Source organism: Sphaeramia orbicularis, chromosome 5, assembly GCF_902148855.1.
Source record: "Sphaeramia orbicularis chromosome 5, fSphaOr1.1, whole genome shotgun sequence".
In the NCBI taxonomy this organism is placed as follows: domain Eukaryota; kingdom Metazoa; phylum Chordata; class Actinopteri; order Kurtiformes; family Apogonidae; genus Sphaeramia; species Sphaeramia orbicularis.
Genome location: NC_043961.1, coordinates 8012947 through 8037956, shown reverse-complemented (window position 1 = coordinate 8037956; position 25010 = coordinate 8012947). Strand labels below are relative to the sequence as shown.

The 25010-nt window shown below is 36.2% G+C and overlaps 1 protein-coding gene across 1 annotated transcript in view; it reads left to right on the top strand.

Moving 5' to 3' along the window:
• The window catches only part of LOC115419135 (copine-9-like), a 399664-nt gene that overhangs the window by 369944 nt on the left and 4710 nt on the right, over positions 1-25010 (top strand). The window contains exon 19 of the mRNA XM_030133771.1: positions 1355-1412. Within this exon, the coding sequence (XP_029989631.1) occupies positions 1355-1412 (58 nt within the window). The remainder of the gene's footprint in view (positions 1-1354; positions 1413-25010) is intronic.

Sequence of the window (25010 nt, the reverse complement as noted above, 5' to 3'; positions counted from 1 at the left end):
AACTTGAAAGTCCTTCATATATCTTTGATTTAATTCATTTTAGAGTCGACGTCTAAAATAGATGAGGCTTGAAACAGACGGAAAATGAACCCAGTTTTGCAGCAGCGTCCAGTGTTCGCTGTCATGTCAGGGTGTTTTTTTTTCCCTCCAGGCGTCTGCACCGTCACAAATGAAAAGTATGAGTTGCCACAGAGTGCCAGTTTCGACATTAAATGGATGTCCTTCTTTCTCAAAGTGACCAAAATTCAGTTAATTTCTCGGCACACTAATAAATGAACACTTTTGCCACAGGGCTGTCGCTGTGTAAAACAGAAGCCTCTAATGTATGAGTATGCACGCTCCATTTCTTCATGTTTATGCGGCCATGTGGACCAGCTGAAATAAGTTTTCCTAGCCTTTGCATCTGTCACCAAAGTGGTAAACAAGTGCATTTTGTTGATGGAAGGAACCAACAGGCTATAAACAGAACATTAGGCATGAAATGTGAAGGCCAACCAGTGTACGGATGGTGAGGAAGGCTGATTGTTCACTCTGTGGACCTATACTCTGCCAATGAAAACGCAACACTTGAAGATTCTTATATTTTTTTAAATCGATGAGGATTTTTATTCCATAAGTTCTTTGGAATTAATCATAGGCCATTTCTATACAGTAAAAATAAAAAAATCACATCCAAATTTGTTGACAAAAAATAAAGATAAAGAAAGAAACTCAAGGACCCCCAAAACCAAAAGTCACAAAGCGGTCCTGGAGGTGCTGCAGCTCAATGTAGCGATCCTGCTGTGGCGTGGTCACACGTGCTCGTCCAGGGCGAGGTCTGTCTGCAGTTGAGCCAGTTTCTTCATGCCTCTGTTGCATCCTGACTACGGTGGACACATTGCGTGCAAAACGGCGCGCCACCTGCCGAGCAGAGATTCCGGCCTCCAGGAGCCCCATAGCATGGCATCTTTGGTCACGTGTCAGTCTAGGCATCGCTGAGTTATTGCAAATGATTTTTGTGGTTCTCAGCTTGCCTTTATATACAGAACATGACCACTCCTTAACTGACCACAGTTCCTTAAGTTGAGCAGTTCATTGCTGAGCAGTGAGAAAAACAAGTCTTATGAATGCAGACAAGTTCATTCAAGCGTGACAATCACTCAACCCGTCTCAGGTTGTTAAGAAACTGTCTGGGATTATCTTATACAGGTGAAACTTAAACATGTTGATGCAGCTCAGGAACAATAAAACACATTCAAGTGTTGTGTTTTCATTGGCACTGAGTATACTAAGAACCCAATTTGAACACATGTAGCATGTCTTCAGGAGTTCGCCAATTGTGACTCACAACCACCCTGTTTTTTTTTCACCACAGGCCGCCTCCCTGCCCATGTCGATCATCATAGTGGGAGTGGGCCCCGCTGAGTTTGATGGTAAGTGTTTGTGAACTGAACAGTATTCTAGGTGAAACAAAACTACAGATCGAGCCACCTCTTTCATAACCGGTGGGTGATAACAGAGGCGTGTCTTCGCACAGCAGCAATACCAGTCCCCATTGTCCTGATCCCAGTGTCTATATGAGGGGACCATTAACGATGCAGATCCACTGGGATGCCTAATAATCTGTGTATCATTTCATTTTCAATTGAGAATCCGTGATCGGAAAACAAAAAAATGACTTGTTATTTCATTATTCATGTACAAATCAAAAATCAAACCAACCAGTTGTTTTTCATTCTTTCAACTGTACGCACAAATTAAAAATTGGAAATAAGCAAATGGACCGAATGTGGGGTTTCATGTTGACATTTTTGATATCTGATTTGGTACGACCTGGATGTTACTGACTTCTTGGTTTGTTGAGCTGGACAGTCGTGGGTTTGCTAGTATTCTGTCTAATGCATTCTGCGATAATGGAGAATTTGGTGTTATTTAGAGGAAGCAAATGCGTTACTCTGAAGGAATTAGGGCCATTATTATGAGGAAAAAAAGGCAGAATTTTGAGTTTAAAGTTAGAATTCTGAGAAAAAAAGTCAGAAATCTGCGAAAAAAGTCAGAATCCTGGAAAAAACAAATAATAATAAGAAGATAGGATTCTGAGTTTAAAATCAGAATTCTGAGGAGGAAAAAAGTCAGAGTTCTGAGAAAAAAGTCAGAATTTTGAGAAAAAAGTTAGAATTCTGGGGAAAAAAAAGACACATTTCTGAGGAAAAAAGTCTGAATTCAGAGTTTAAAATCTGAATTTGGAGGGAAAAAAGTCAGAATTCTGAGTTTAAAGTCAGAATCCTGAGAAAACAGCCAGAATCCTGAAAAAAAAGACAGAATTCTGAGTTTAAAATCAGAATTCTGAGGGAAAAAAAGTCAGAATTCTGGGGAAAAAAAGACAGAATTCTGAGAAAAAAGTCAGACTTCTGTGTTTAAAATCTGAATTTTGAGAAAAAAGCCCAAATTCTGAGAAAAAAGCCGGACTTTTTCTTTTTCAGAATAATAACAAAAAATATATATTGGACCTTTTTTTGCCCCCCATTACATTGGATATATCATTAACTTTGGGATTCGAGTAGAACATAGTTGAGTTGTCATTACAGACATATCAGTTAAATGAGTCTGTGTTTCTATTTTTGTTCTTCTCCATCAAAACGTAGTGTGTTCAAGCGAGATCTAAATCGTAATTAGCATTTGTAGCACATTAGCATTATTAGCACATGTGTCAGTGTAACACCAGCTAATGAAACAATCACCTCCATGTGGTGAAACATGTAATTAGAGCGTGTCTCCTGCTGATCCAGGACCAAACATGGACGCAGAATTTGTCTGAATGCATCCTGAAATAAAACAGCAGCTCTTCTTTTTCTTTTTCTTCTGGACACGACAGTGATTCATTACTATGTCTGCTATAACAAAACAATATTACAGCACATTATGCATGTACTGCTCTTCAGTTTCTGATGAGGTTAGGGTCATTTTTTTGTGTTTTAAAGTAGAAATATTCTGAACATTTCCCTTCAGTAAAGTTGTGTTTATACAGCACCGTATATTTATATGAAAGCACTTCACATAGTTGTTAAAACCTTACAATATTATAGAGAAACTACTCAATAAAACCAGCATGAGCACTTGGAAGAGGAAGAAAAAGAATCTATGATAGAAGTCAGGGTGAGCGGCCATGTGCCGCAGAGAGTAAAAAGTACAAACTACAGCAGGGAGGACTCAAAGTTAATGACGTACAACAGAAGAATGTGTATGCATGAAGACTGAGGTGTGCAGTGCATCATGGGAAGTCCCCCAGCAGCCTAGATGTATACCAGCATAACCAAAGGATGTTTGATGGTCACCTGAGCAGGAGTTGAATCAAAGGGAAAGTTTGAACTCTTTTCTTAAAGGTAGAGGGTGTATCTGCCTCCTGAAGCCCAAGTGGGAGCTGGTTCCACATGAAAGGAGATGGAATATTTGACACAGGATCTTCGTAATTTTAGTCAAATTATACAGGTGAAAGACGGACGGCTGTTGGAGGTTTGTGTCATGTGTGAAGAAGATGATGGACTCTGGATGAAAAAAAGTGTGTGTAGAACTGGAGGCTGGAATAATGCCCCCTAAAGGAACATGTATGTTTAGATCAGAGGTGTTAAATACGTGGCCCGTGGACCAAAAACCGGCCCGCCAAAAGGTCCTATCCGGCCCACGGGATGAATTTAGAAAGTGCAAAGATTACACTGAAGATATGAACAGTCAAGGATGTTGAAGTCGTGTTAGTTCAGCCAATGTGATCTCAAATCTGAAATAATATCATGTTACCCTGTAAAGCCTGAACCATTAAACCACTGACAGACTAGAAAAGCACTCAGAGAGCGCAGACCTCCGCCAAGGCAGCTCAGCCCCCCCACACCCCCCCAATTACCACCAAAATTTTATCATTTGTTCCCTGTGCCAGTATCAACATTTACTGAAAATTTCATGAAAATCTGTCCATAAGTTTTTGAGTTATCTTGCAAACAAACAAACAAACAAACAGACTAATCCCGATGAAAACATAACCTCCGCCGTTCCTTGGCGGAGGTAACAATATCGTAATAATAACCCTGTAAAACCTGAACCATTAAATCACTAACTGAAAACTCCAATTGTTTGAAACTGGAGCCTTCATTGGTCAAACATCAATTTTCATGTATGAGTTTCAATTTTGTATCATATTTGGTCCATCGGGTCTCAATGCTCAAATATTATTATTTTTGAATAAACAAAAACATAATATAACACAAACACAAATTGGTAATTCTTTTTCAAAATGGTGTTGGCACACAGCAACAGTAATTCACAAAAACCACAATTAATTTTGGTTAATGAACTACCGCCTCAGCTATCTTTATCTTTATAGATTGAGTAACTATTTTCGCTTCAATCTGAGTTAAATGGCGCGCCCACGAAATGCATGACTGCCAGTGTTTCTCCAAACTACTCCATTACTTCATAAAAAAAAGGAGTCCAGCTTGGCCGGAGCTGCTACCAGAAGGGGGGGGGTTGTTTAATTCAAACGAACACCTTACCAGTTATGTTTCAGATGGAAGAACCAACAGAGGAGAAGTGAAGAATTCACCAAAGAGAAGGGTTGAGGTTTAAAAAGTTAAAACAAAGCTTAATTTATTGCTTCGGGCAAAATAGAAAAAATTACAAAAACAAACAAACAAAAAAAAAGAAGTCAGTTATCAATTAGTATCTCTTACGACGAACTCCCTCAATCCCACAACACACGAACCTGAAACGACCCAGACCTTTCACTGTTCAGAACACATAAAATAAAAATACAGATACAAAATATAAATCAGAATATAACAACTTAGATTTGAAAAATAAAACACTCATCAAGCAAAACAACTTATATTTCATATCTTCTTTTCTTTTTTTCATATCGTTTCTCTTTTTTTATATTGATATTAATTTAAATTAATTAAAAATAATTAAACTACGCCTTATGATGGTCATCTGACATTTTACAGCAAGACCAGGGTCTTACAATGGTCCCAGTTCTTCTTCCTTCCTGATTAATGACAGTCTTGTAGTGTCACTGGAAAGGCCTCTGGTGAATGAACTCCTCCCCCTGGTGGATTATCTGAGTGTTGCATGTATCTAATTGTATACATCAGGTTTTTCAAAACAAAAAATATCACACTGATCATGTAGAGGGCTTCAGAACTCATGGATCAATTATGATACGTTCAGCGCTATAGGGTTAACTTAGGTATGGTGACCTCGTCCTCTCTGATGGAATTCAGAACTTGTCTTGACTTCTACCTCCTCTGGTATTGAACCAAAGTGAACTCATGGTTTATTTCGAGGCTGATTGATGATTTCACTGCAGATGTTTTTCCAGTATAGAACAGAACCAGAAGATCAAATCACATTGTCTTTATATAACCTTAGATAACAGAGGTTATCCCATGACACTACATTTACAGCTGGTTTAGATCAGACTGTTGATGAGCCAGTTCACAGATACTGAATCCTCCAGGACCGACCCTCGGTCACAGTGGTGAGGCAGAAACCTGGAGCAGACCCCGGCTCTGGACGATGGAGGTCTGTGATGTGGCTGTAATCAGCAGATAGTAGAAATAACCCTGGGCTGAGATCAGACGAAAAGATATTTGGTTCTTTTAGCTGATTAAAAAAAAAAGTCAGGTCAATGTCACACCAGTTGTTCACTTTGATTTTCAACACCCATGTTTTGTTGTGGCCAGAATCTATGAAATCAGCCCTAAAGGTAAAGGGTTTAAGGCAGGGGTGTCAAACTCATGTTAGTTCAGGGGCCACATTCAGCCAAATTTGATCTGAAGTGAGCCGGACCAGTGAAATAATAACATAATAATATAGAAATAATGTCAACTCCAAACTTTCCTCTATTTTTTAGAGCGAAAAAGTAAAATTATGCAATGAAAATGTTCACATCTAAACAATGTGAATAACATGAACAAACTGAAATTTCTGAAGAAAATTAAGTGCAATTTTAACAATATTATGTTACAGTTTATCATTTACACATGTACATTATAACGTACAGATCACAGTGGATCTACAAATACACAAAACATTTAATAACAGACAGAATATTGGTAAACTTGCACTTCAGACATTTCAAAATGTTCATATTTCTTCAGGTTATTCATGTTTTTGTGAAATGATAGTTTGTTTTAGTGTAAATACAGTAAAATTACTTGAAAATGTTTACATTTACAAAGAGAAACATTTGAAGTTGTTAGTATTTATAGGTTATTATGATAGTATTTGACTGATCCGACCCACTGGAGATTAAATTGGTCTGTATGTGAAAGCTGAACTAAAATGATTAATATCTTTAGTGTCATTTTTGCATTTCACAAATTCATCCCTCAGGCTGAACTGGACCCTTTGGTGGGACAGATTTGGCCCCCGGGTCATATGTTTGACACCTCTGGTTTAGGGTTTTCAGAGGTAAAACAGGTAGAGCCTCTAGTCTCCCACCCACCATGCATCCGTAACTGTGATTCTCTCCCCAAATTCAAATCCAGACTCAAAACTCACCTTTTCAGAATAGCCTGCCCCCCATAAGCTCTACTCTCCATTCTACAACTTCATTTCTATATATACTAATTATTTGTTTTAATATGTTTATTTCTTTGTATTTTATGGATTGTTTGTTTTATCTTGTTGTACAGTGTCCTTGGGTATCTTGAAAGGCGCTTATGAATAAAATTTATTATTATCATTATTATTATTATTATTATTATTATTATTATTATTATTAGTCTGATTAAGTTCATGCTGTCTCCTGAACATGAAGATTTCTTTTTCTTTTTTGTCAGACAGGTGGAAAAAAAAGGTGATTTTTTTACATGTCATGGTAAAAAAATCAACTTTTTTTTTTCCACAAAAAAGAAAAAGAAATCTTTTTTGGTAAAAACCTTTACTTTTCTTTTTTTTTTTTTTTTTAATTGATTTATTTTGCACATACATAACATTGATCAAAGTCATAATAAAACAGTAAAGGTGCCGTTAAAGGCAGAAAGCCTAAAATGGCTTGTTTTAAAGTCTTCTTATAAATACATAAACATTCTAAAAGTCATGACACTTCCATAGTCCATACACATTCAGAATTCATTAAAAACAGAAAGACAATAGAAATATATATATATGCATCAATGCGATATCATAGTTGATTTCCTCAAATATTTTGTAAAGGATATCTCTGATGTGCTGTTTCCAAGAACTTGTGAAAATTGGCTCCACAATTTAAACCCTCTGTACCTGATACAAAACTGAGCGACACATTTGACACATTTAGACAAATGAAAATGTTGATTTTGACCACTGTTGTATCTATGAACTGCAGCATTGGTTGCAAAATACAAAATGAAATGCCCAGGCAAGGTACTTTGATTATACTGGACTGTATATTTTTCAGATACAGGAAAATATCAATGAAATTACAAAACTAGACTGTGATTTTACATGTCAAATGTAAAATAACACGAAAAAAACTGTAACTGTGAATAACCATAAAATTTCAGTTGTTTAAAAATTTTTTTTTTCTTTTTTCACAGAAAAATACAGTTAAAATACATTTGCAAATGTATTGTAATTTCACAAATATTTCTTTTCTATTTATGAGATTAAACTGTTAATTTAAAGTTTATTACTGTGAAAAAAATAATAATAATAAAACATGATAAAATTACTGAAAAAGAAGTATTTGTTCTGTAAGTTTAACAAGACTTGTTTGTTAATTGACAAATATCTTGTGCAATTACAGGAGGTTTCACAACAAAAATGTTGAATAAATGTATTTTTGTGAATGTAGAACATGTATAAGCACTGATAAACTGTCCAAATACAGTTTTTAATCAGTGGATTGTACAACTTAGTCTCATTGAAAATTATTTATATATATATTTATGGGTAATTTGATTGTTTTAATACATGAAAATATTCTTTATTAAACATTAAAAAGTCAAAAAAAGCAAAATCTCATGTAAAGTTAGGGCAAAAAACTGTATTTTAATTATGGAAAATTACCGTATTTTTATGAGATGGTTGTTTTCCGTTATTTAACAGTATTTTTTCGGCACCCCTGTTGCTGGGATAATACTGTTTTTTTACTTTTTTTTTTTTTTTTTACAGTGTATAATCCATGTTTTACTACTGATTCTTCAACCTCATTGTCCTGTTGGAACCAATAAATGAACCTGATGATATTTTTTTGGAGAGGTCACGATTAAAAAGAGCAATAGCTGAACGGATATCCATCTGTAGATGCTCCCAGCATGACTTCTGCATCTATGACAGCCGATATAGAACCGATAAGTACAAAAGAGCGCTCTGGTGTAAGTCCTCGGTTAACCATCTGAACTCAAAGTCTTTCTCAACGTTAATTGGCAAAATGATTTGAATGAAATCACAAGATATAGAAACATAAAGCAGGAAATTATTCCAGATGAATGAATGTGGCGTTCTCTGTGGGACCTATTATTCACTGAGCTGCACCAAGACCAGGGTCAAGGGTGGACGCTAGTGTGTGACAGAATAAGAGAAATTAGAGCGGAGATGATAAAACTGAAAGAGCGTGACGAGGGAGAGTTGGAGAATGAGAGGGTAGGTTCTGTGGTGAACTTTACAGATCTGTCTCTGACAACGGGGAGAAAAACTACAGTATGAGTTTAGTGTGGAGGCAGCTGTAGCCTCCATACAGATCTACTGTGTACTGGGGTATACTGTATTAAATAAACCAACCATAGGATGAAAAATACAATTAAATACAATAAAATAATCAGACATAAATGTTTCACACCAGACCTGTTCATTGGTGGTAACGATGGATGTTTGTAAGAGTTGGAACAGTTCAGTAAAACATGCAAATATATCTGAGGCATTATGAAGAACAAAGAATAGGAAACATATGTAAGATATTGTATACTGAGAGAGAGGGAGGGAGGGAGAGAGAGAGGGAGGGGGGGAGAGAGAGGGAGAGAAAGAGAGAGAGAGACAGAGGGGGAGAGAGGGAGGGGGCAGAGGGAGAGAGAGAGGGAGAGAAAGAGAGACAGAGGGAGACAGAGAGAGAGGGAGGGAGAGAGGGAGAGAGAGGGAGAGGGGAGAGAGAGGGTGGGGAGGGGAGAGAAAGAGGGAGAGGGGGAGGGAGAGAGAGAGGGAGAGAGAGGGAGGGAGAGAGAGAGAGAGGGAGAGAGAGAGGGGAGAGGGAGAGAGAGGGAGGGAGAGAGAGAGAGAGACAGAGGGAGAGAGGGAGAGGGAGAGGGATGGATAGATAGATAGATAGATAGATAGATAGATAGATAGATAGATAGATAGATAGATAGATAGATAGATAGAGAGGGGAGAGAGAGGGAGAGAGAGGGAGGGAGAGGGGAGAGAGAGAGGGAGAGGGGGAGGGAGGGAGAGAGAGAGGGAGAGAGAGGAAGAGAGAGGGGGAGAGAGGGGGGGAGGGAGAGAGAGAGGGAGGGAGAGAGAGAGACAGAGGGGAGTGAGAGGAGAGAGGGGGAGGGGGGGGGAGAGGGAGAGAGAGAGGGAGGGAGAGAGAGAGACAGAGGGAGAGAGTGAGAGGGAGAGAGAGATGATAGATAGATAGAGAGAGAGAGAGATAAATAGATGATAGATAGGGAGAGAGGGATAGATAGATCGAGAGAGAGATGGATGGATGGAGAGAGAGAGAGAGAGAGACTTTATTGATCCTTTGCAGGAAATTGTTTGTTTACGACAGCAGCAATAAATAAATAATAATAATAATAATAATAATAATAATAATAATGATAACTTTGACTAATAAAATCAGTCTAAAATAAATCTATGATTCATGCATGAAAGGGTGAAAGAAACTTACACCAACCACATTCCTAATTATGGGATGTGCTGTCATATGTTAGCACGTATTTAACCTTTAACATTTCGATCCTTAAATGTTAACACATACAGCTGAGCCTCAAATGCACATTTTCCATCATGTATGAAAACACAAATGACCAGGATGTAAAGTCAGACTGAACTGAAGCCAACATGACGGTAATAAACAGACTGAACAAACCTGTCAGACTCACAGAATGTTGAATAAATAAAGCGTCCTTCAGAGTTTTTCAACAGCCTGGCTTTTCATAAACCCTGCTGTGGCTTTGGGTGGTTGACCTTCAGCGTAAACAGGTCGACACAACACTCAAAGTTCACTGAACATACTGGAGAAATTCAAGTGACAAACATCTGTGGTCTGAGCCTGCCATGTTTTTCTGTTACTCAGGTCCATGTTTGATAGACGACATGTTACTGAAGCACTGAAGACCCACACTTGAACACACATTTAACGCAAACAAGAAAAGATGATGAACATGAAGATGATGAAATTCTGTATTCAGTCATCACATAATACAACCACTTTTCCATTGGACATCTGCGTAAAACTTTACCGATATTTACTAAATGTTGAAAAAACAGAAGTGCGTAATGTCAGTTTTTCCATTAAATCACAAATGCGATGATTTGTTTATTTATTATCACAAGATGACACGAGAAGTCATTCCATAAACATGGCAACAAACGTAAATATGGTGTTGATTTACAGATATACTCATTATTATTATATATTACCCCTCTATCTTGTACTAAATTATAATTGATTGGGTTTCCTGGTGGGTCCACACATACTGTCACGTTTCTTCTTCTTCGCTTGTGTAACGTACATAATAATACAAATATTACGAATGGGGTTAAAATGGAGTCACAAGCCAAAAAAGGTCGGAACCACTGTCGTATTGTGTTGGAGTGTGGGACTCCACATACAAAACAACTAGTGATGTCCCGATCTGGATTTTTTTGCTTCCAATCCAATTTTGGGGGGGAATTAGTTTTGCTGATACCGATCCGATACTGATCCGATGCGGACTTTTTGCAATGAAATTTTGATTTAAATTTGGAGTCATTATTTATAGGTTATAATTCTAGTATTTTACTGTAGATCACAGTTGGGCTGAATGTGGAACCGAAACTAAAACAACTGTAGTCTCTTTTCTATTGGACATCTGCATAAAACTTCACAGATATTTACTAAATGTCAAAAAAACAGAAGTGCGTAATGTCGGTTTTTCCATGAAATCACAAATGTGATGATTTGTTTATTTATTATCGCAAGATGACACGAGAAGTCATTCCATAAACATGGCAACGAACGTAAATATGGTGTTGATTTACAGATATACTCATTATTATTATATATTACCCCTCTATCTTGTACTAAATTATAATTGATTGGGTTTCCTGGTGGGTCCACACATACTGACACGTTTCTTCTTCGCTTGTTGTAACGTACATAATAATACAAATATTACGAATGGGGTTAAAATGAGGTCACGAGCCAAAAAAGGTCGGAACCACTGTCGTATTGTGTTGGAGTGTGGAACTCCACATATAAAACAACTAGTGATGTCCCGATCTGGATTTTTTTGCTTCCGATCCAATTTTTTGGGGATTAGTTTTGCTGATATCGATCCGATACTGATCCGATACGGACTTTTTGCAATGAAATTTTGATTTAAATTTGGAGTCATTATTTATAGGTTATAATTCTAGTATTTTACTGTAGATCACAGTTGGGCTGAATGTGGAACCGAAACTAAAACAACTGTAGTCTCTTTTCTATTGGACATCTGCATAAAACTTCACAGATATTTACTAAATGTCAAAAAAACAGAAGTGCGTAATGTCGGTTTTTCCATTAAATCACAAATGCGATGATTTGTTTATTTATTATCGCAAGATGACACGAGAAGTCATTCCATAAACATGGCGACGAACGTAAATATGGTGTTGATTTACAGATATACTCATTATTATTATATATTACCCCTCTATCTTGTACTAAATTAAAACTGATTGGGTTTCCTGGTGTGTCCACACATACTGACACATGTTTCTTCTTCTTCTTCACTTGCTGTAAAGTACATAATAATACAAATATCAAGAAAGGGGTTAAAATGAGGTCACCAGCCAAAAAAGGTTGGAACCACTGTTGTATTGTGTTGGACTGTGGGACTCCACGTATAAAACCAGTAATGTCCCGATCTGGATTTTTTTGTTTCCGATCCGATTTTTTTTGGGATTAGTTTTGCTGATACCGATCCGATACCAATCCGATATGGACTTTTTACAATGAAATTAGGATTTGAATTTGGAGTCATTATTTATAGGTTATAATTCTAGTATTTTACTGTAGATCACAGTTGGGCTGAATGTGGAAGCGGAACTAAAATAACTGTAGTCTCTTTTCTATTGGACATCTGCGTAAAACTTTACCGATATTTACTAAATGTAAAAAAAACAGAAGTGCGTAATGTCGGTTTTTCCATTAAATCACAAATGCGATGATTTGTTTATTTATTATCGCAAGATGACACGAGAAGTCATTCCATAAACATGGCGACGAACTTAAACATGGTGTTGATTTACAGATATACTCATTATTATTATTATTATTATTATTATTATTATTATTATTATTATTATTATTATTATATATTACCTCTCCATCTCCTACTAAATTAAAAAATGATTGGGTTTCCTGGTGTATCCACACATACTGACTCATGTTTCTTCTTCTTCTTCTCTTGTTGTAACGTACATAATAATACAAATATCAAGAATGGGGTTAAAATGGGGTCACAAGCCCAAAAAGCTTGGAACCACTGTCATATTGTGTTGGAGTGTGGGACTCCACGCATAAAACTAGTGATGTCCCGATCTGGATTTTTTTGCTTCCAATCTGATTTTTTTTAGGGATTAGTTTTGCCGATACCGATCCAATACCAATCCGATATGGACTTTTTACAATGAAATTAGGATTTGAATTTGGAGTCATTATTTATAGGTTATTATGCTATTATTTTACTATTATTATTATTATTTTGCTATTATCACAGTTGGGCTGAATGTGGAACCTGAACTAAAATAACCATAGTCACTTTTCTATTGGACATCTGCACAAAATTTTACCGATATTTACTAAACGTTGAAAAAACAGAAGTGCGTAATGTCGGTTTTTCCATGAAATCACAAATGTGATGATTTGTTTATTTATTATCGTGAGATAACACAAGAAGTCATTCCATAAACATAGTGACAAATGTAAATATGGTGCTGATTTACAGATAAATTCATTATTATTACATATTACCCCTCTATCTAGTACTAAATAAAAAATGACTGGGTTTCCTGGTGTGTCCACACATATCGCGACATGTTCCTTCTTCTTCTTCGCTTGTTGTAACGTCCATCAACATCCGTTTTTTTAATTCACCTGGCTGTAGTTGCGAAAAAAGGTCTTTCCATTGCAGTTTTGCGTGAGATAGCATTTGCGCTACACCCGAAAAACCACCTCTTGCCAGCGCAAAAGCTTTTAATCGAAAAATTAGACTTTTGTCCAAACTGGGATCTACAGTAAAATAATAGCATAATAACCTATAAATAATGACTCCAAATTTAAATCAAAATTTCATTGCAAAAAGTCCATATCGGATCAGTATCGGATCGGTATCGGCAAAACTAATCCCCCCAAAAAATCGGATCGGAAGCAAAAACAATCCAGATCAGGACATCATTAGTTGTTTTATACATGGAACCCCACACCAAGGTTCTAATAGTTTTGGATTTTTCATTATAGTTTAGTTTTATTTAGTCTTGACTTTTTTTTTTTCTAATTCAGTTAGTTTTAATTTGTTTTTAGAGCAGGTTTGATAGTTTTTATTAGTTTATGGTATTTTCTAAATGCTTAGTTTAAGGTTTTTTTTTATATCTTTTATCTTCTTCACTGTCGAATTCAAATAAATCCCATAGAGGACTATGCTGCTTTCCCCCATCTTTACACTGTAAGAAAAAAGTTTAAAAAAACAATATTATTCCAGTAACTGGGGTGCCGAAAAAGTACTGTAAAATAACGGAAAATGACCATCTCATAAAAATACGGTAATTTTCCATAATTAAAATACAGTTTTTTGCTCTAAATTTACATGAGATTTTGCATATTTTTTTGACTTTTTAATGTTTAATAAAGAATATTTACATGTATTAAAACAATCAAATTACCTTTAAATATATATATGAATAATTTTCAATGAGACTACATTGTACAATCCACTGTTAAAAACTGTATTTGGACAGTTTATTAGTGCTTATACATGTTATACATTCACAAAAATACAACATTCGACATTTTTGTTGTGAAACCTCCTGTAATTACACAAGATATTTGTCAATTAACAAACAAGTCTTGTTAAACTTACAGAGCAAATACTTCTTTTTGGTTAATTGTCAGTAATTTTATCTTGTTTTTCTTTTTTTTTTTTTTTTTTTTTTTTTTTTTACAGTATTAAATTTTAAATGAACAGTTCATTCATTCATTTTCTGAACCCGCTTTATCCTCACTAGGGTCACGGGGGTCGAACAGTTTCAGGGGGAAATGAACAGTTTAATCTCATAAATACAAAATAAATATTTGTGAAATTATGATACATTTGCAAATATATTTCAACTGTATATTTCTGTGAAAAAAGAAAAAAATTCTTTTAAAAAATTGAAATTTTTTGGTTATTCAGTTACAGTTTTTTTTGTGTTATTTTACATTTGACATGTAAAATCAGTCTATTTTTGTAGTTTTATTGATATTTTCCTGTTTCTTAAAAATACAGGAAAAATCTGTGAAATGAACAGTGAAAATTCTGTCAAATTACATTTTTTTTTTTACAGTGTAGTCTCCATGTTTCCAGGTAGAGTGGGGACCAGAAGACGACTGGAAACCACAAGTGACGAGAAATGACGGACCATGAAATTCCATGTGGTGCCGCTAGCTAAAATAACTTGAGGGAAATAAATCGATTTCATATCAATCCGACGTTGACAAAGACGAAAACGAAGGGAAATTTATCCACAATTTTTATCTGTTTTAGTTAGTTTTGTAAACACACAATACAGTTTCAGTTTGTTACCATTTTTTCTTTTAATTATAGTTTTTATTTATTTCAGTTAACAAAAATGTTTTTACAATTCTAGTTTTCGTCATTTCGTTAGTTTTCGTTAACGATAATAACCTCGCCCCACACTCCAACAATACGACATATAAAGATCCAGCGGTTCTCTTGTGATTTTTGTGCAGGGAGCGTTTTCAGCTGCTGTTGAGTCCAGGTCTGATCCCCAGTTGAGTCGTCCTCCACGCATCAGTCACCTTCTGTACGAGCCAATCCTCCCAGGACGCCTCATGTGGGGATCAGCCTTTGGAAATCTAAATGTATTAGAACCCATTCTGTCCTCGCTTGTTTCATCCCCCCCTTCAAATCTTTTCTTTACTCTCTCTTCCCTCAGGCTCATCTGTTTGTCATCCCACTCTACTAAAAATACAGTTCACATATATTTTAACAGACACTGTGTGGCATTTATTCATGTCACGTGTGAAGATAACAAAAGACGATCAAATGGACGACCCCGATGGGAAACAGGATTGAATTCATTAAAGAATATTAAGTTACGACACATTTACTGTAACGTGGTCATTTTATGGTTGGGATTCTATCTATCGTTTACCCTCGCTTACTAATTAATTTATTTTTTTCATTTGCATGTAAAATATAAAAAAAAAAGATTTAGAAGGTGTAAAATGAGACAGGAATATGAAAATTGTGATTTCAGCACTGAACATAAATCATAAGGTTGTTTACTCCGTGGTTTTACGACATAAATATATTTTATTTTTTCAGTCACACATGCACCATCCTGCTTTTTATATCTTCCCCCAAAAAGCCTCTTGAGGTTGGCTGCAAAAGCGAGTCAATCCCCATAAATCTGAAGGATGAGCTTTTGGGTCTGTTTCTGTCCATTCTGCCTGTTTCTGCCATCCTCTGTGTGAAAGCCTCTGAATATATTCACCAGTGTTTCCAGCTCTCATGCAAATACATTAAAGCCAAAAGCACCTCAAGCAAAAACACAAACGATTTATAGCTTCAGCATTTTCATTAACTTTATTAACCCTATAACACCAAACGTATCCTATGTGATACATGAGTTTTGAAGCCTTCTACATGATCAGTGTGAGATTTTTTTTCTTGAAAAACCTGGCTGAGCCCCCCCCCCCACACACACACTTTTTTTTTTTTTCTTCTTTTTTTTGGTTCTGTGTTGCTTGTTTTTTGTCCGTTTGTTTGGTTTTGTTTTATTCTAGCTACTTTAACCCTTTCGTGCATACTGGTCACTACAGTGGACATTTATTCAAAGCTGTTCTCTTGTATATTCATGGATTTTGTTGTGTTAATTCCATATCACCCAACACAGTGGACGCTTAAATGCATCACCCCATACACTGCAATTCATACTATTGCTGTAACTTTGCTGTTCTTGATAAACTTGATCTGCAGGAACATGTTTGAGTGTAAATCAATTCCTTGTTATTGTTATGAGACTGTAATTAACAGGGGGGTAAACAAAAAGGTTTTTTTTTTGCATATTATCTCCATCAAGTGAGTAATAACTAATATTAGAGTATGTTAAAATGTGACAAAACATAAGATTAGCAGCATTTTAAAACATTTTTCATAGTTTTCACACAGTATATCAGTAAATACATGTTTCTTTGCTTCAAACATTTAACGCATGGTGTCCATATGAAATTTTTTTTTGCAATTCCATGAAAAATCGGTTCATAAAAAAATTAAATTGCAGTGTTTTTTTCATAGCCCTGCGATGAACTGGTGACTTGTCCAGGGTGTACCCCACCTTCGCCCCTATGTAGCTGGGATAGGCTCCAAGCGACCCCCGTGACCCTAGTGAGGATAAAGCGGGTTCAGAAAATGAATGAATGAATGTTTTTTTCATGCTTTAGGAGGAATAAAAACACACAAAAAAAAATCTTGAGTTATGCATGAAAGGGTTAATTAATTAATTAATTAATTAATTAATTTATTTATTTATTTATTAATTTATTGGTTAATTAAACAATTGTATCTATTCTGTACTGATTGCTTGTCAATATTGGATTTACATTAAGGATTGTCTTCTTTTGGGTAGGGTGGGATTGCGGGAGGGACAAAAAGAAAAATGAAAGAATGGAAGTCCATTTTGTCACAATGCACTGTCATACCTGTGAAAAAAAAGAAAAGAAAAACCTGATGTATACAATTAGATACATGCAATACACAGATATTCCACCAGGGGGAGGAGTTCATTCACCAGAGGCCTTTCCAGTGACACTACAAGACTGTCATTAATGAGGAAGAACTGGGACCATTTAGAGAAGGAATTAACAATTTGTCAGACATGTTGGTGTTATATTATAAGACGGCGTATTAGGGCCACATAAGAAAATAAAAACGCTTGTCACTATGAGAATAAAGTCGTAATATTTAGAGTATTAAGTCATAATATAATGAGAATAAAGTCGTAGTTTAAAAAAACCTCATTATTTAACAAGAATAAAGTCATAATATTTTGAGAATAGAGACATAATATAGTGAGAATAAAGTCGGAGTTTTAAAAAAAACCTCATTTAACAAGATTAAAGTCGTAATATAGCGTATAAACCTACCCTGAGCACCCCTCATCAGCTGACTAACTTCTGTTTCTGCCAGCCACGAGGAGAAGCCCCTGAACCAATGACCACCCAGACAACTGACATGTGGAGGGCAAGTGGAAGCAGAACTCTGTTACACATAAATAACACAAAGATGCTTAATGAACCTTTTCAAAGACTTTAAAAGCGAATATTGGATCCAAATATTAGGAATATAAAATCAAAATTCTAATAAATTATAACTATTCTCAAATATTTGACACCGCCCCAAAAAAAGGACAAAAAATGGCTAAGATATGGTCAGAAATATAACATCCGCCCCCCACCATCACCTCATTTTCATACTTTTATTCACGTTTGTTTGCTCCAGGCTCAAACTGTCATAGCTCTGGTTGTATTTGCTCTGTCAAAATTAAATGAGAAGTGACAGTGTTTCAAGTCTGCACTTTCCAATGCAGTTGTCCCCAGTGGTGTACGGGACCGACTTCTGACGCTATGACGTGTTGAATATGTCATATGATTCAGTCACGGGGCCATGACTGTGGAGCCCTAAGGGTTAAGAAAAGCCAATGTAACCTGCGTTCTTATTTTTCGTCTGCATTGTGTAGTTTCTCTGTTGTGTAGTATCACTTGAGGTGGATATTTATTCTGAACATACAGAAAATACAGTTTGTGGTGGGTCAGTCTCAGCTGGTAGCACTGCTCGGTCTCCATAATAAAAGAGTTAGCGTAATTAGCTTTAGCGTAGTGCATCACAAACGTCGCTGAAACGTGTGCAGAAGCCAATAACGTAATAATTGACCCAACGTTCAATCCAGAATTATCAACTAGAACAAAATTACTTCAAAGCGATCACTGTGCCATATTATATATGCTGAAATAACTGTTCTCCAATTACAGCTGGAATTTCTGATTGATAAATTTTATTCATGTGGAGAACAGAGCATATAAACCTACCCTGAGCACCCCTCATCGGCTGACAAACTTCAGCCAGAAGGAGAAGCCCCTGAACCAATGACCACCCAAACAGTTGACATGTTTAGGGCAAGTGGAAGCAGAAGTCTGTATAAATAACACAAAGATGTTTAACGAACCTTTTCAAAGACTTTAAAAGTGAATATTGGGTCCAAATATTAGGAATATAAAATTAAAATTGTAATAAATTAAAGCCCCCCCCCCAGAAATATAACACCCCCCCACACGTCATTTTTCATACTTTTATTCATGTTTATTTGCTCCAGGTTCAAACTGTCGTATCTCTGGTTGTATTTGCTCCGTCAAAATTCAATAAAAAATGGGAGAGTGTCTCAAGTCTTCACTTTCGAATGTAATTCTCCCCAGTGGTCTACGTGACCGACTTCTGACGACAGCATGTTGAACATATCATGTGATTCAGTCACGGGGCCATGACTGTGGAGCCCTAAGGGTTAAGAAAAGTTAAAGTAACCTGCGTGCTTATTTTTCATCTGCGTTGTGTAGTTTCTTTGTTGTATCCCACGGGGTGGAAGGTGGCGGCGCAGGTATCATTTGAGGTGGATTTATTCTAAGCATACAGAAAATACAGTTTGTGGTTGGTCAGTCTCAGCTGGTAGCGCTGCTCGGTCTCCGTAATGAAAGAGTTAGTGTAATTAGCTTTAGCTTCGCTCATCACAAACGTTGCTGAAACATGCAATCCAGAAATACCAACTACAACAAAATGACTTTAAAGCGATAACTGTGCCATATTATATATGCTGAAATAACTGTTCTCCAATTACAGTTGGAATTTCTCATTGATAAACTTTATTCATGTGGAGAACCGAGCGTATAAACCTACCCTGAGCACCCCTCATTGGCTGACTAACTTCCGTTTCCGCCAGCCAGAAGGAGAAAGCCCTGAACCAATGACCACCCAAACAGCTGACATGTTTAGGGCAAGTGGAAGCAGAAGTCTGGTACATTAGGGGCAGCTGTGGCTCAGTTGGTAGCGCGGGTCGTCCTTTGACCAAAGTGTTGGCGGTTTGAATCCTGGCTCTGACTGTCCACCTGTAAGAGTCTCCTTGGGCAAGACAACCCTGTTGAGCCGCATTATGTAATAAATTCCCATTATGTAATAAAAGTTCAAAATGTAATAAGAATGTCACATCATCTTGTAATAAACCCGCATTATGTAATAAGCTGACGCATTTTGTAATAAACTACGTCAACACGTTATATAGTAAATTTTTTCACATTATGTAGTAAGTTATTACAATTTGAGAAATTTATTACAAAATGCACTTGACACATTTTTATTTAAAAAAAAATGCATTAACATGGTTCATTATGTAATAACAATCCAAATTAATATAATTTCAGAGCAATTTAGAAGAAATTAGTCAGAGGAGCTACAGGTAATGTAATCAGAACTTTAACCACACAGTTTAAAGATTAATTTAGCACATTGTTATTATGTTGCCGTGTCAGTTGTGTCTGATACAGTATCTTATGATCTTGGAAATGAACCATGTTATTACATTTTCCTGAAAATAAAAATGTGTCAAGTGCATTTTGTAATAAATTTCTCAAACTGTAATAACTTACTACATAATGCGAAAAAATTTACTACATAATGCACTGAGGTAGTTTATTACAAAATTGCTCAGTTTTATTACATAATGCGGGTTTATTACAAGATGACGTGACATTCTTATTACATTTTGAACTTTTTCATAATGTGAATTTATTACATAATGCGGCTCAACAACCCTAAATTGCTCCCAGTAGTAGTAGTCAGCAGCCACCCACTGGTGTATGAATGCGTGAATGGGTGAATATGAGGAAATGTAAAGCGCTTTGGGCATCATTAAGGTGTAGAAAATGTGCTATGTAAGTTCAGTCCATTAAATATCAAGAAAAGGCTATTTTGGAATCGCCCCAAAAGTAGCACTAAAGGTGTAGTAGCTCCAGTCAAACCCAACAAAAACAGGCAAAAATATACCAAACACATGACTATTTATGTTGCATCTTTGTAAGTCATACCAGGTATAGTTGCTCGGTATAAGGCGCTGAACGGGATAACATGATTGGTCGGTGCACCTGTCGTCTATTTCGGGTTGAGACGTCCTACATCTGTCGGGTCAGGCTATAATCAGGCTCATATTGTAGAGTCTGAGCTTTAAATAGGAGGAAGACCGGTGTAATCAGCGCTAAAGATTTATTTACTGCTTATAAAGGGAAAAAAACACAAATGCGCACACTTGACCGCCAGTGCTAAAAATTCCAGAGCCCTGGTTCCTTTCCACACATGGAATGTAGGTTATCCGTGTTCCTGTAAACCACATAAAGCAGAGATGAGGATGTGTGTGGTGTTTCCATATCTGTCTGTGCCTCTGAGATCCAGACACACATGGGTTATTAGAGCAGCAGAAGGTTTACTGTCAGACCCTGGCTCTCAGTAGACCGACCCCCCACCCCCCCACCCCCCCCTGCACATGCCAAGGCTTTACCCAGAACACCTGAACCCTCCTTCCCTTCCACTTTTACCACCTTCTGTCTTTATTTCTGTCCTCTCTCTTATACAGACATGTCAGTTAAGTCCTTCTCCACTTCTTCTTCTTGTTTTTTTTTTTTTTGTTTTTCCCTCTTGCTGCCCCCGACCACCATCTGCCATGGTCCATGTGCCATGTGGAGCCTCACCAGTCTCCCTCCCTCCCTCAGCTCTCCCTCTCCCTGCTTCTCCTTTGCTATTCAAATACGGGAACGTTTTCCTCCTGGGAATCCGGCACGTCGTCACTTCCCTTGTTTTGTTGACAAGAAACTATAAAAAGAACCGTTTCCAGTCCTGTCAGAACTTTACCTTGTCGAACTTCCCGTGGCCTATATACGCTAATGAGGTGGCTTTAGAAGACACCGTACCGTTGTCTTCCTCTGCACGACGACGCGTTCAGGGAACAGATGTGGCACAGACGGAACCACAACCTGTCTGAAAGTCCCAGTGGAGTCCAGGCTGGTCCACAGCTGGATGGACTTGTCTTCCCTCTGCTTTTAGTTTACATCATCATGGACATGGTCATCATGTTGAGGCTTTGACAAATACACTAAGCAACTTTAAAAACACACAGTTAACCCTTTAATGCCAAACGTATCATGTTTGATACATGAGTTTGGAAGCCCTCTACATGATCCTACATGATCAGTGTGAGATATATATTTTTTAGATGTAAAGCACTTTGGGCTTCTATATATAGATAGAAGATAAACAAAAATGAATAAAATATTTAATATAAAGGGAAAATATGCAAAAAACAAAACAAAAACAAAAAACTAAAATGAAGTAAAAAAAAAAAAAAAAAAAAAAGAAGAAGAAGAAAATAAGTAAGAAGTGTTTGAATTTGGGCCCACTAGTTTTAGTTTTGGGCTCTTTTTTTCTAGATCAGTCCAGCTGCTTTTAGATACCTGTTTAACACCATAAAGCAGTTCCATGGTTAAAAAAAAAAAAAAAAAAAAATTAAAATAAGCAACAAAATGAACAAAAACCGCCAAAGTCATATATGAAATGAACAAAAATGAATAATAAACCAACAAAATAATAAGTAACATGAACAAAATAAGTGAAAACTGATCAAAATTGAAGAAAAAATAAGAAAATAAACAAAATGTAGAAAAATAAACAATATAAGCAACTAAATGAACAACAACGAATAAAATATTTACAAAATAAAAAAAATAACAGGAAAAAATATGCCAAAAATGGACCAAAATTAAATGTAAAAAATAATGAAATAATAAACTAGTATTTGAATTTAGTCCCAGTAGTTGTAGTTTTGGCTCTTTTTTAACATCTGCTTTCCTAAGGATAAATAAAGTTGAAAGTTGAAGTTGACACCTGTTTAACTCCATACAGCAATTCCACTGTCAAAACTCCGTAAAAACACAGTAAAAAATAAATAAATAAAATAAAATAAAGGAAAATAACCACAATACTGGAAAACAGAAAAAAAACACAAGGAAAACAGTGTAAAAAACAACAACAGCAAACTGTCTATTTTTATAGTGAGTGGGTCACACTCACTCCTCTGTGTTTTACCACCCCCCACCCCCCCACCCCCGATTCCACAGGCAGTGGGGGGTGAACTGAGCATGCTCAGATGTGTATGGAATGAACACAGTTTATTCTATCAACACCATTAGAAACTTTTCCAGTTGAGTGAATGGTTGAATTTTTATCAGGTCATTACAGGTCACATATGGACACAAAAATCAGACTTGGGCCACATTTGTCTGCATCTGAACACAGCCCCATTCTCTGTGGATAATGAGTTTCTCTAAAAAAAAAAAAAAAGAAAAAAAAAAAGAAAAGGAAAAAAAAGTCAAAAATTCCATTTAATAGTTGCGATACTTCATTCTGGACCTTGAACAACTAACATGAAATGACACCGTCGTCTCTGGGGTTCTGCTGCTGGCACCGCTAAGAATAATAACCTTTATTATGGATGAGCCTTGAAGGGTTTTTTCACTTATTGTTTAGAGGATTGGCGAAAAGAAAACAAGTTGAACAGAAAGTAATGTTCTTTTAGTGGCTCAACTTTTTCCTGTGAGACATAATTAATTCTGTTTACACTGGAAGTGAGTCAAGTTAGTCAGACAGCTAAACTTAATGTTGATTTATAATGAACTCCACAAAAACAGAAATTTGGTTTGTAATAACTGAAAATACTGAGGAAAGACGAGGCTGTCGACTGAGGACATAGAGAAGGGATAATCAGTCTGTTCAGCGGCTAAACCACAGCGACGTCTGTCTGACAGTGAAGGCACCACGGAAGGAAAGGCTGTGGACGGAGCAGTGAAGAGTCCCAACACTGTCACAGATAATCAGAAACATACAGACAAATGTTCAGTAAGGAGCTCCAGTCTTTTCCTACAGTCGCCTACACTGTAAGACCGGATTAGCTGAGTTTACTTAAAAAATCTCAGATAACTCATTGCCTTAAAAAATTGAAGTAATGAGTAATGAAAACTTGAGTGTATTAAACTTAAATGCTTGATTTGAATGGAATTGCTATTCTAAGTACAATACACTAAATGCAGAGTTAATTTAAATTAAAATGTGTTGCAATGTCAATTGCTTTGTATAATCATTACACTGTAAGCCCGGAATTTGTATTTACTAAAATGCTTTAATTACAACGCACTTAAATGATTTAAGTTTTATGATGTTACTATAAAATGTTCAGTATATTCTACTAATTTGCAGACAGAGTTGAAAGTACGAAAAAGTTTAAGTTGAATGGAATTAAATCACTCAGTTTTAGTCATGACCACACCTTTTTATCTTCGCAATGCATTGTGGGTATTGGGCATGTTGTTGAAAATGTGTTATTTTTCTGTGCAGGGGTTCAGCGGGGTTGTGCTGTTAGTGTTAATTTGGATTTAATGTGTGTATGGCAGTGTTTATTGGCCTTTTTGTGTTTGTTTTTGTATTTTTATAGAGCTGCACCATGAGTCAGAGCCAGAGGAAGAACTATTGGTTTACTGTTCATCTAACACTGACATTGTGGATGGAAATATTAATGTCTTATTAAATAAAAAGAATTTCCTGTTCTAGCAAATGGAAGTGAATGAATTTCTAGTCATAAACCAATTGATTAGACGAACATTACTCAAATCATTAAAGTGCAATCACTTGCCTTAAATTTTTTGAGTAAACTCTACTTATTCGGGTTTACAGTGTAGACTTAATATCATCAGTTCATTGGACTCAATTCTAAGTAGATTTAACTTGATATCTTTTGCATTAGAAATGGTTTTGTATAGTTATTCAACGTAATACATTGTTGCACAGCAGAAAGTTGTGCAGAGAAGTAGGCCAATGTCATTTGCCAGTACATGAAGTGCTTTTAATTTTGATAAAGTCTACATAGTTCCTTCATTTATATACAATTGTAGATGAACAGTAAATCCATAGTTTTTCCTATGGCTCTGACTCATGGTGCAGCTCTACAAAAATACAAAAACAAATACAAAAGGCCAATAAACACTGCCATACACACATTCAGTCCAAATTAACACCAACACTACAACCCCGCTGAACCCCTGCACAGAAAAACAACAAATGTTCAACAACATGCCCAATACCCACAATGCAATGCACAGATAAAAAGGTGTGGTCATGACTAAAACTGAGTGATTTAACCCTTTCATGCATGAATTATGACAGCCTTAATCAAGTTTTTTTTTCCCTGAGTGTTTTAATTCCTCTAGGCATTAAAAAAAAAAAAAACAATGCAATTGAATTTTTTTTATGAACCTATTTGAAATGCAAAAAGGTCTACTCAACTGGACACCATGCATTTCATTTTTGAAGTAAAGAAACATATTTACTATATACTGTGTGAAAACTATGAAATAATTTTTTTTAAATGCAGCTAATCTGACATTTTCTCACATTTTAACATACTCTAATACTAGTCACTACTCATTTAATGGAGATAATATGCAAAAA